This window comes from Ornithodoros turicata, chromosome 7 (assembly GCF_037126465.1).
Source record: "Ornithodoros turicata isolate Travis chromosome 7, ASM3712646v1, whole genome shotgun sequence".
NCBI lineage: Eukaryota > Metazoa > Arthropoda > Arachnida > Ixodida > Argasidae > Ornithodoros > Ornithodoros turicata.
The window spans coordinates 15,875,095-15,888,294 of NC_088207.1; the positions used below are offsets into that span (position 1 = coordinate 15,875,095).

The 13,200-nt window shown below is 47.2% G+C and overlaps 1 protein-coding gene across 1 annotated transcript; it reads left to right on the plus strand.

Annotated features, from left to right (window-relative positions):
- The first annotated feature begins 504 nt into the window (after window positions 1–504).
- On the plus strand, window positions 505–1,590 carry LOC135400492 (uncharacterized). Its single transcript, XM_064632324.1, has one exon. The coding sequence runs from the start codon at window positions 505–507 to the stop codon at window positions 1,588–1,590; it is 1,086 nt and encodes a 361-aa protein (XP_064488394.1).
- The last annotated feature ends 11,610 nt before the right edge of the window (window positions 1,591–13,200 follow it).

Genomic DNA, 13,200 nt, shown 5'->3' on the forward strand with positions numbered 1-13,200 from the left:
GTTGAGTGGACCTGGAGGTTGTTTAGGACCCTTCGGGGCCCCTCCGGGAAAGCAACACACCGCTTTGGCCCCTGCTTCCCATAGACGGGTGGTCCTGGAAGGCCCGGCCAGGACTATTCAGGTAGTCGCCATCTCTCCTTTCATTGCTTTCTCTTTATCTTCTCCCCCCTTTGCTCCCTTTCTCTTTTCACCTACTTTGGCGGCAAGGGTCAACCTTGGGCAGTCTTTCACCCTCCAGAAGCTGCACGTGGGTATAGTGTGAACGTACCTGCTACGGCGCTAAGCGCGGTCCCCTGGTTGGGCTCCGTGGTGGGCGGCAGGACTTTTGCACCGAATAGTTCCATTATATGTATGGCTTCTAATTCTTTATCACCCAATGATCGGAGCCTGAAAAGGTCCCGCACCGAGCATAAGAATACTTTCCTATACAGACCCGAACCTGAACTATGGTATGCAAAGTTTCTCGTAGTACACTCCGAAGACGAAACAAAACCACTTTCGAAAATGTCACCATTTGCAGTTGCTAAAGCATTGGAAAGTGTAGTTGGCAAGAACTACAGCGCCAAGAAGCTGAGCAGTGGTGACATTCAAGTCCAAGTGGATAACCGAAAACAAAGTAGTGCACTGTATTCCCTCACACACATCGGAGAAACAGCTGTAACCGTAAGCTCTCACCGCACTTTGAACATCGTAAGAGGTGTGATATCTGAGAGTGAACTACTTGAGTGCTCAGACTCCGAACTCGAGGAAGGGCTGGCTGACGAGGGTGTAGTCTCGGCAAAACGAATCGTGATGCGCAGAGATGGGAAAGAGGTTCCCACGAAACATGTAGTCCTATCTTTCAAGCTCCACAGTCTTCCATCAACAATCAAAGCTGGCTATCTAAACTGTCATGTGAGGGCATATATCCCCAATCCAAGACGATGCTACAAGTGCCAGAAGTTTGGCCACGGTTCGCAGGTGTGCCGTGGACAGGCTGTCTGTGCAAGGTGTGCTGGCAAAGACCACTCGTCAGAGACATGCTCAAATGATATCCGTTGCACCAACTGTGAAGGTAGCCACCCCGCGTACTCGAGATCCTGTCCTTTCTGGCAGGAGGAGAAACAGGTTCTCAAAATAAAGATTGAACAAAACGTCACGTACCGAGCGGCGAGAGCCCAGTTGCAGTTCCAGAAGAAAGGAACTTTCTCTGATGTGGTGCGCAGGGGAGTGGCACCACTCAGAGTTTCAGTGGAGACCCAGACCACCGGGCCTCCACACCACACTCCCCAACTCCAAGAGAAGGTCACAGAGGTGCTTCCTCCAGTGGCCACACAGCCAATCAGCCAGGGAGAGGCCGCCACAACCTCAAAGGAGGTTGTTGCATCTCCCTCCGTTTGGGACGGGATTGCCAAGGGCCCGTCCCAAAGTACAAGTCAAGACATGGATGTCGATGATGACGACTGCTTATCGCAGAAGTCGTCATCGAGTCTTCCAAGTACTACTTCGTCCTTGGGCAAAGAGCAGAGAAAGAAAAACACCGGCAGAGGACGGGGTCTGAAAGGCAAAGAACAGCAAAAGGCCCCTCCACCAAGGATACAAGCTCCTTGATTCTCCACATTCATGTTCCAACATTTCGCAGGGTCTTCACGTTTTCAGGTTGCGTTTCAGTCCTTGCTGACCCCCTTCTTCTGCTTACTCCTAATGAGTTCCAGTTGCAAGAGTATCGTTCAGTGGAACTGTCGTGGTCTTCTGGGGAATCTTGATGACATCGATGATATATCAGACAGACACAGTGCTGTCTGTTTCTGTCTTCAAGAAACTAATCTGAACTTTGAAAATCCATGCCACCTCCGACGGTGGAACGTATACAGAAAAGACCGAACGAATGCTGCACGTGCTTCTGGAGGTGTGGCCATCCTCACGGCGAGAGCACTCCCCACGAGAGATGTCCAACTTTCTACAAATCTTGAGGCTGTTGCAGTGCAGATTTGCACTGACCGTGTGATGACGGTGTGTTCTCTGTACCTGCCGCCATCAGCTAAGGTTGAAGAAAAGCAACTTCAAGACCTTCTCAGACAGCTGCCACAGCCTTTTCTTCTGCTTGGAGATTTTAATGCACACCATCCTCTGTGGGGTTGCTCAAAAGTTGACACACGAGGTAGGATGTTAGAGAAAATGCTAACATCTTTGCCAATCTGCCTTCTCAACACAGGGAGTGCAACACATGTCAATTCGGCTTCACAGACTTTCTCAGCTATTGACATTTCACTATGTAGTCCATCTCTATTCCAAGACATTTCATGGACAGTTGCCGACAGTCCTTACAGTAGCGACCACTTCCCTCTTGTATTAAAACTCAATCAACTGGCAGCTACCCTCACTACCCGACCACCCCGTTGGAAAACACAATTTGCCGATTGGGGCTCCTTTAAACAAGAAGCCATTCTGTCAGCAGAATCACTTCATGGACTCGGCATTAATGAAGCAAATGACATTATTACAGACATTATTATTGACGCAGCCACTAAATCCATTCCGCAATCTTCAGGTCATCTTCCTAGACGCTGCAAGCCCTGGTGGACGAGTGATTGTGCGAACACCAGACGGGAGCAGAACCGTGCATGGGGTAAGTTTAGACGATACCCAACCCCAGCAAACTTACTCGCTTTTAAAAGAGCCCGTGCGAAAGCAAGGTGGACACGGCAACAAGCGAAACGGCAATCTTGGGAAAATTTCGTATCCACCTTAAATAGTAGCACTCCATCCAAGTTTGTATGGGACAGACTGAAAAAAATCAGAGGTGACTACAGGAGCTTCTCTGTTCCACTTCTGCAAATAAATGGAAGCACGTGTCAGAGCATCGAAGACCAGGCTGACACCTTAGGTGAACATTTCCAAAACGTTTCCTCTTCTGCTCATTACACACGGGAGTTCTTGAAGATCAAGGATTCTGCCGAGAAGTGCACCCTGTCATGTGGTACTGGTGACAACTACGCTTACAATAGGCCTTTTACCATAACAGAACTTTTAAGAGCACTGAGCGTTTCAAAACAGACAGCTCCAGGGCCAGATCGCATCACGTACTCTATGCTGCAGCATTTAACACCTTCATCGCTAGAAACTCTTCTATGCTTCTTTAACTCTCTCTGGAATGAGGGCTGCCTCCCGTCCCGCTGGAAGGAGGCGATCATCATTCCACTGCTAAAACCAGGGAAAAGTCCTTCCAGTCCAAGCAGTTACAGGCCTATTGCCCTTACCAGTTGCTTAGGAAAAACTTTTGAACGTATGGTGAACTGCAGGCTTATGTACTACCTTGAAGAAAATGAATGCCTAGACCGATATCAGTGTGGCTTTAGAACTGCATGCTCAACAACAGACCAGCTATTGCGTTTGGAGACTGTTATTAGGGAGGCCTTTGTCAGACGGCAGCATTGTGTATCCATCTTTTTCGACCTCGAAAAGGCGTACGATACCGCCTGGCGGTATGGCATCCTTCGTGACCTACACTCTTTTGGGATACGTGGTCGGCTCTTCCGTTGCGTTGCAAACTTTCTTCAGGGGAGAACATTTAGGGTGCAGCTGGGAACTGTACAGTCCCGCCTGTTCACACAAGAGAATGGAGTCCCGCAGGGGTCTGTTCTAAGCGTAACACTCTTTATTGTAAAGATGAACTCTGTCGTCCATGCAATTCCACCGTCTGTCACGTACTCCTTATATGTGGATGACATTCAAATATCCTGTTCTTCCACAAGCGTTTCCAGGTGTGAGAGACAGCTCCAGCTCACCATAAACAAACTTTCAGACTGGTCCACTAAAAACGGTTTCAAGTTTTCTCCTGAGAAAACTGTTTGTGTTCCATTCTCAAGAGTGAGGGGTGTCTTTCCTGAGCCCACACTCAGAATGAATGGCCAGGATATTACTGTCATGCCTGAACACAAATTCCTCGGTGTCATCTTTGACCAAAAGCTCAATTTCGTGTCTCACATAAAAAATCTCAAAGTCAAGTCAATGAAGGCCTTAAATATACTCAAGATCTTGTCGCACAGGTCTTGGGGTGCAGACCGGGAAGTCCTGCGTCGTATTTATATTTCCGTCATTCGCTCAAAGCTTGACTATGGGTCTTTGGTTTATGGCTCTGCACGGAGGTCTGCCCTGGCGATTTTAGACCCAGTTCACCACCAGGGTCTCCGTCTGATGTTGGGAGCTTTTCGAACATCTCCAGTTGAAAGCTTGTATGCAGAGTGCAATGAATGGTCGCTGGAAAAACGGAGATTTTACCTTGCCTCTACATATGCAATGAAGGTGAGATCTTACCCGCAGCACCCTGCCCTAGCCTGTGCCACAGAAACCCGTTTCCAGCAGCTGTTTCTGAACAGACCTTCTGTCATCCCTCCTTTTAGTATGCGACTGTCCCTGGAAATGGAAGCTTACGGCTTCCCTGACCAGGGTAGGGTGACTCTAGTAGCAAGTGGTGGGAAGCCTCCCCCATGGCAACCACCACCAACACACAACACATCGTTATTAAAATATAAAAAACAAGAAACTTCTACAGCTGTGCTCCAGCAGGAGTTCTCATCATTAAAGGACAGTTTTGGAGATCATGTCGCCCTTTACACGGATGGCTCGAAAGCGGGCTCAAAGGTTTCCTGTGCAATGGTCACAGGCACATCTGTTGTGTCTCGCCGTCTGCCAAACAATTTTTCCATTTTCAGTGCAGAGGTATATGCTGTGATCCTTGCTTTTAATCATGTGTTGCAGTCTCACACTGATACGTCAGTCGTGTACATTGATTCCCTGAGCTGTCTACAAGCTATATGTAGCTTACGGAAACAAAAGAACCCGTTTGTGCAACAGGCTCAGCATTTATTCAGTCAAATTACAAACAAAGGTTTCTCTCTAACACTCTGCTGGGTGCCAAGTCACGTAGGTATACGTGGCAACGAGCAAGCCGACAAGGCCGCTGTCGAGGCACTGTCCGGCGACCTCGCATTAACAGAAGTGGCAGCTGAAGACTTGCGCTCAGTCATACGAAAGACGATTAATGAGAAATGGCAAAAACAATGGAACACACAGAACACTAATAAACTCCATCTAATCAAACATGACATAGGCAAGCCCACACATGCTTTCAGCAACCGGCTTCACGAAATTCTGTCGGCTCGGTTGCGTATTGGCCACACCTACATGACACACGGATTCCTTTTACGGGAGGAGGATCCACCCCAGTGTGTGCTTTGCAGGGAACCGCTTTCTGTTCTGCATATTCTGGTAATGTGCCCACTGCACGAAGCTCACCGTCGCCGCCACTTTCCCGTCTTTTATAAATATAACATTCCCTTCCATCCCGCACTTTTGCTGGGTGATGAGCCCCTGGTTACTTTTAATTGTGTATACAATTTTTTAAATGATGTTGGTTGCATCAAGTACCTTTAGACTACATTTTAACTGAATTATTCCCCTTTTTAAATAGATAACATTTTATCATTGTCTTGGCGCATAATAGCCGTAGTCGCTCATGCGCCAGAAAAACCTCAATCACTCACTCACTACTCAGAGGTCAGGATCCGCCTGCTTGTGCGCACTGCGGTGGCAGCTTGACTGTCTTGCACGTACTGGCATCCTGCCCTCACTTCGAACACCAACGCCAACAGTATTTCACCGCATTCTACAGATACCATGTCCCACTCCACCCAGCCCTTCTACTGGGTGACACCCCTCTTGTGCCGTTTGATAACGTAATCAAATTTTTGACCACGTGTGGGTTTCTTAGTCAGATGTAGATGATAAGCATTGCTCCGCTTTTATCCAATATCACCAAACTCCTCATGTAAATATCTCAATGTCACACTTATAGATAGCTTTTAACTGCCATGCTCGCTTGTTATCGTCATCCCCCTCTCTCTCTTATCCTGGTCAATCTCATCGCTCATCGCTCATACCTGTAGATAGGTTTTAACTACCACACTCACTCTCTCACATCAGCTTTCCCATAATCATCTCCGACACACTCACCATGGTTTTGGCGCTCTATGGCCTTTGTTGCCTTTGTGCCATTAAACACATAATCAATCAATCAATCAATCCTTGAAAAGACGGCGTTCTTACCTCGGTACGTCGTACGTGCTTAGAATACATGGTCTACCCCAAAATCCAGCCTCGACTTGCGTCAAGCACACATGCTTTAAACAGCTGTTCATTAACAAGCCCTCTGTCGTCCCTCCATTCTCTTTCCGAATTGCATCAGAGTTTGATTGCCACGGTTTCTCGCCCTGTGACCTACAAGTTGTAGAATGGAGCAGAAAGCTCCTACCCTGGGAACCACCTCCAAGGTCTGACATCTCTTTGGCAAAATACAAGAAACAAGACAGTGCCTCATCAGTACTTCAACAAGAGTTTGCACACTTGAAAGACAGCTTTGATAACCATACTGAGATTTACACAGATGGGTCCAAGTCTAGTGCAGGAGTGACTTGTGCCATGATTTGTGGCGCGCACACAAGGTATCATCGTATAAAAACATTTGCATTAATTTTTACTGCCGAGGTTTACGCCATTATCTTGGCTCTCAACTACATCCTTCAAGATTTTATAAAGTCCTCTGTTATATATACAGACTCCTTAAGTTCCATTAACCCAATTTGTAGTCAGCACACAACAAAGAACTTTCTTGTGCAGCGAGCAAGATCTTTAGCCAGTTTCATAAGAACAAAGGGGTACTCCCTCATCCTATGCTGGGTGCCCAGCCTGTAGGCATCAAAGGCAATGAGTTAGCAGATCAAGCAGCTGCAGCTGCTCTCCAAAATGACATCATGCCTTTTGAGATGTCCGTGCAAGACATGAGATCGGCACTCAAGAAATCACTGCACAGATTGTGGCAAGCCTTTTGGAACACGCAAACAAATAACAAACTCCACTTGGTTAAACCTCACATTCATGACACAGGAGACCGGCTGGAAAACCGCCTGTTGTGCACTTTACGAGCAAGGTTACGTATAGGCCATACGTACCTTACACATGGGTTCTTACTTCGGGGAGACACATAATCAATCAATCAATCAATCAACTTCGGGGAGAGGAGCCACCTCAGTGTGCGCACTGTGGTCAGCTCCTGTCTGTTGTACACATACTCATCACATGCACACATCATGAAATATATCGCAAGCATCATTTCAATGTATTTTATAAATACTTCTTACCTCTTCACCCAGCCCTATTGCTTGGTGAAGAGGCTCTCGTCCCTTTTACAAGCGTCTTTGATTTCCTGAGAGGCGTTGGCGTCATTAGAGTTTTGTAGTCGCAGAGTAATGTTTTACACGTACACACTCATCTTTTATTAGTCATCGTGTTTACTCTTAAATAACCATAACATTACCACTGTCTCAATCATACCTCAGTTTATGGCGCATTATGATCTTTGTTGTCAATGCGCCATTAAAACTCCAATCATCATCATCAGCTTCATGAATTTCTTGTTTCAGACGCCATTTCCTGTCTTCGGGAGACTCAACTTCCTCCCCCGGCGTCGGGAACTTGGCGCCCCCATCGCCCGGCAGCAGCCGCAGTAGCCCCCTCCTGCACTCACGGTTGGGTCGCCGCAGGAGGGAGACCCCCACGTATAGCTGTGCGTGGCTTTCCCGTGTCTGGGGAAAGGGGGATCCTGGCGGTTGAGTGGACCCGGAGGTTGTTTTGGACCCTTCGGGGCCCCTCCGGGAAAGCAACACACCGCTTTGGCCCCTGCTTCCCATAGTCGGGTGGTCCTGGAAGGCCCGGCCAGGATTATTCAGCTAGTTGCCATCTCTCTTTTCATCACCTTCCCTTTTCTCTCCTTCTCGCTCTCCATTTCTTCCCTTCACCTTCTTTGGCGGCTAGGGTCAACCTTGGGCAGTTCTTTCTATCTCCTAGAAACTGCACTTGGGTATCGTGCAGTGGCAAGTGCTAGCATGCGTAGCATGTTCCCTTGTTGGGGTCGATGGTGGCTGGCACACCATCTGCACCGAATGTACAACCATCTTTCATGGATTCCAATCAATTCCCTCCCTTAAGACATGATCGGCCTCGAAAGAGGGGCCGCAACGAGGTTCAAGCCATGCATCTCTTTGAGAAAAACAAAGAACCATGGTACCCGAAAATCCTGATAATGAAGTCTGATGATGAAACAAAGTCACTTGATAAGGTATCTCCCTTCATCGTCGCTAAATCTCTTGAACACGTGATTGGAAAAACATACAAGGCCAAAAAGTTGAGAAGTGGAGAGATCCAGATCGAGGTTGAGACCAGTCAGCAGAGTTCGGGTTTGTTGTCGATGAGGCTGGTTGGTGAGATCCCGATCTCAGTGACAGCACACCGCACTTTGAATACAGTAAAGGGGGTAATCTCCTGTGATGAGCTACTTTTGTGCTCCGAATCGGAGATCGAAGAGGGTTTGAGAGATCAGGGTGTCGTGAGCGCAAAGCGGATTGTTATTCGTAGGGACAACAAAGAGATCCCCACCAGACATCTTGTTCTTTCATTCGAACTTCACAGTCTTCCCTCCGAGTTGAAAGCAGGCTATGTAAACTGCCCTGTGCGCCACTACATACCCAACCCACGCAGATGTTTCAAGTGCCAGTGTTTTGGGCACCATTCGCAAGTGTGTCGTGGGCACCTAGTCTGCCCAAAGTGTGCTGGCGACGGGAAGGAACACACACCAGAGTCTTGCAAAAACAGTTTTTGTTGTTCTAACTGCCACGGCAATCACCCGGCCTACTCAAGAAGTTGCCCAAAATTCCAGGACGAAAAGGAAATCTTGAAAATAAAAACAGAACAAAATGTGAGCTACAAGGCAGCTAGAGCACAGTTGGACTTCCGAAAAAAAGGAAAAAGTTTCGCTGAGTCGGTGCAAAGGGGAGTGGCACCGCTCAGTGTATCCGTGGGGACCCAGACTCTGGGGCCTCCACCCCACACTCCCCCCAAAAAACATGAGGATGCGCAAGTGTCGCGTTCCTCCTCCCTGACCAATGTGCCAACTGGTCAGGAAGAGGTGTCCACGGCCTCCTCTAAGGTCGATGGCACACCGTCAGTTTGGGACGGGGTCGTAAAAGCCCCTTCCCAAAAAGGCACCCAAAGTATGGAGGTCGACGATGACGACTGCATGTCGCAGAAGTCATCGTCGAGCCTTCCCAGCATTCCTTCACAAGGGAAGGAAAAACGAGAAAAAGGACGAGGAAGGGGTTTCAAAGGGAATGAACAACAGAAACAACCCCCGCGAAGGGTCCAACCCCCCTAAATGGTACAAGTCTTTCCTAGTCGGTTTCACCAAGTGCTGCGCTTTCTTTTCCTCCTTTTTAGTGTGACCGTTATGAACCACTTTCTCCAGTGGAACTGCCGTGGTTTACTTTCTAACTTAGACGACATTAACGATCTCTTCGACAAGTACAATGCAGCATGTTTCTGCCTCCAAGAAACATATTTAAACACACACACACCAAATCCAATTCGTAGACACAATCTATTTCGAAGAGATCGAATAGACGCCACTCGCGCATCTGGCGGTGTGGCTATCGTCACACGAGGAACTGTTCCGTCCAAAGAGGTCCACTTGGTTACAGATTTGGAAGCCGTAGCCGTGCAGATGTGTCTGGACAGAATTGTCACCATCTGCTCGGTCTATTTGCCACCATCAGGAAGTTTTGCACAGAGGGATATAGAACACTTAATCAGCCAACTTCCAACTCCATTTATACTCTTAGGCGACTTTAATGCCCACAATCTGCTTTGGGGCAGTGCAAGAAGCGACAGCCGAGGGAAAATGTTGGAAAGGGTCTTGTTATCAACCTCCATCTGTCTTTTAAATACATGAGCAAAGACGTACGTCCACTGTTCAAGTCAGTCTTTCTCGGTCTTAGATTTATCTCTTTGCAGTCCATCTCTATATCAAGATTTAGAATGGAGCGTGGAAGAAAACCCACTTGGTAGTGATCACTTTCCAGTGGTCCTGAAATATATGTGTGCAGTCAATAGTCTAACAGCATGCCCCCCTAGATGGAAGTTCCAACATGCCGACTGGAATGCTTTCTCCAAAAAATGTGACCTGTCGTTAATCCCTGTGGAGAGGATGACGATTGAAGAGGCCAACAATGTAATTACCAACGTCATCCTCGATGCAGCAACACAATCCATCCCCCAGACTTCCGGTCGTCTACCGAAACGACCGAAGCCATGGTGGAACAGCGAGTGCAAGGAAACTCGTAAACTTCAAAATCGTGCGTGGGGTACATTTCGGAGGTACCCCACATCACAAAATCTTCTTTTGTTTAAAAAGGCGAGAGCCAAGGCCAGATGGACGCGGAAACAAGCAAAGCGGTCATCTTGGCACAACTTCGTGTCTTCCCTATCTCACAGTACCCCATCCAAAGTGGTGTGGGACAGACTTGGCAAAATCAGAGGAGAACACCGCAGTTATACAATCCCTCTTTTAGAAGTCAATGGGCAGGTGTGCGGAAGCCTACAAGAACAGGCGGATGCGCTCGGACAACATTTTGAACGCATCTCTGATTCATCCCATTACAGTCCCGAATTTCTTAGAGTAAAAACAAACGCTGAGAAACGAAAAATTCCAATGAGTGGTGGCGATGAGTACGTATACAATCAGCCGTTCACGATGGTGGAGCTTCAGCGATCTCTATTCGCTGCTAAAGCCACTGCCCCGGGCCCAGACAGAGTAACCTACTCCATGCTGTGCCACCTGTCTGATGACTCTAAAAAAATGTTGCTCCTTTTCTTTAACCGCATTTGGGCAGAGGGAACACTACCATTATTATGGAAGACTGCGACTGTCATTCCCCTTCTCAAGCCAAAAAAGGAAGCATCCAATCCAGCCAGTTACAGACCTATCGCCCTTACGAGTTGTATTGGGAAGACGTTTGAACGAATGGTCAATAACCGGCTGGTTCATCATCTGGAAGAAAATAATTGCCTTTCTGAATTTCAATGTGGTTTTCGAACGGGGTGCTCCACTATGGATCACCTTGTTCGGCTAGAAACCACTATCCGTGAAGCCTTCGTCAGAAGACAACATTGCTTATCCGTTTTCTTTGATTTAGAGAAAGCGTATGACACCGCGTGGCGACACGGTATTCTGCAGGATCTTTACTCTTTTGGCGTGAAGGGCAGACTCCTTAAATGCATTTCAAACTTCCTCCAGCACAGATCCTTCAGAGTGCGACTGGGAACCACTCTATCCCGCCCCTTCGTACAAGAGAATGGTGTCCCGCAGGGATCCGTTCTCAGTGTTGTCTTATTTATTGTGAAAATCAACTCAGTGACCAATGTCATCCCACCCTCCATATCTTTCTCCTTGTACGTGGATGACATTCAAATATCTTGTTGCTCCACGAACCTGTCAATATGCGAACGACAGATGCAGGTGGCCATCAACAATATGGCCAAGTGGTCTTCATCAAATGGATTTAAATTTTCAGCTGAGAAAACTGTGTGTGTCCATTTCTCTAGGATTAGAGGACTGTTTTCACAACCTACACTCCAGCTTAACCGACAAGATATCCTTGTTCAACCAGAAGCCAAATTTCTTGGCATCACTTTTGACTCAAAGCTGACCTTCAAGGCTCATGTCCAAAACCTAAAGATAAAGTGTGTCAAGTCACTAAACATTCTAAAAATCATTTCTCACAGATCTTGGGGTGCAGACCAGGAAACACTGCACAAAGTGTATACTGCATGTATTCGCTCAAAACTTGATTATGGGTCATTTGTCTACGGCTCTGCTCGCGAGTCGGTGTTGAAAGCCCTGGACCCTGTCCATCACCAGGGGCTCAGGCTTGTGCTTGGCGCCTTCCGAACGTCCCCAGTACAGAGTCTGTATGTTGAATCGAAGGAATGCTCCTTGCAAAGACGGCGTTCTTACCTCGGTACGTCGTACGCACTTAGAATACGTAGCCTACCCCAAAATCCTGCCTCAACTTGCGTCAAGCACACACGTTTTAAACAGCTGTTTATTAACAAGCCCTCTGTTGTCCCTCCATTCTCTTTACGAATTGCATCAGAGTTTGATTGTCATGGTTTCTCATCCTGTGACCTACAAGTTGTAGAGTGTAGCAGGAAGATCCCACCCTGGGAACCACCTCCAAGATATGACACTTCCTTGGCAAAATACAAGAAACGAGACACTGCTTCATCAGTACTTCAAGAAGAGTTTGCACACCTGAAAGACAGTTTTGATAACCATACTGAGATTTACACAGACGGGTCCAAGTCTAGTGCAGGTGTGAGTTGTGCCATGATTTGTGGCACGCACACAAGGTCTCATCGTATAAAAACCTCTGCATCGATTTTCACTGCCGAGGTTTACGCCATCATCTTGGCGCTCAACTACATCCTTCAAGATTCCATAAAGTCTTCGGTTGTATATACAGACTCCTTGAGCTCCATTAATGCAATCTGTAATCAGCACATAACAAAAAACTTCCTTGTGCAGCGAGCAAGATCCTTAGCCAGTTCGATAAGAACAAAGGGCTACTCTCTCATCCTATGCTGGGTGCCCAGCCATGTAGGCATCAAAGGAAATGAGTTGGCAGATCAAGCAGCTGCAGCTGCTCTCCAAAATGACATCACACCTTTTGATATGTCCGTGCAAGATATGAGATTGACACTCAAGCAATCACTGCACAGAATGTGGCAAGCATTTTGGAACACACAAACAAATAACAAGCTCCACTTAATTAAACCTCAAATTCAGGATACAGGAGACCGGCTGGAAAACCGCCTGTTGTGCACTTTACGAGCGAGGTTGCGTATAGGTCACACTTACCTTACACACGGGTTCTTACTTCGGGGAGAGGAGCCACCTGAATGTGCGCACTGTGGTCAGCTCCTGTCTGTTGTACACATACTCATCACATGCACACATCATGAAATCCATCGCAAATATCACTTCAAAGAATTTTATAAATACTTCTTACCTCTTCACCCAGCCCTATTGCTTGGTGACGAGGCTCTCGTCCCTTTTAGAAGCGTCTTTGATTTCCTGAGAGACGTTGGCGTTATTAGCCTTCTGTAGTCTTACACGTATACACTCATCTTTTATTAGTCATCGTGTTTACTCTTAAATAATCATAACATCACCACTGTCTCAATCATACCTCAGTTTATGGCGCATTATGATCTTTGTTGTCAATGCGCCATTAAACTCCCAATCATCATCATCATCATCATCAACAACTT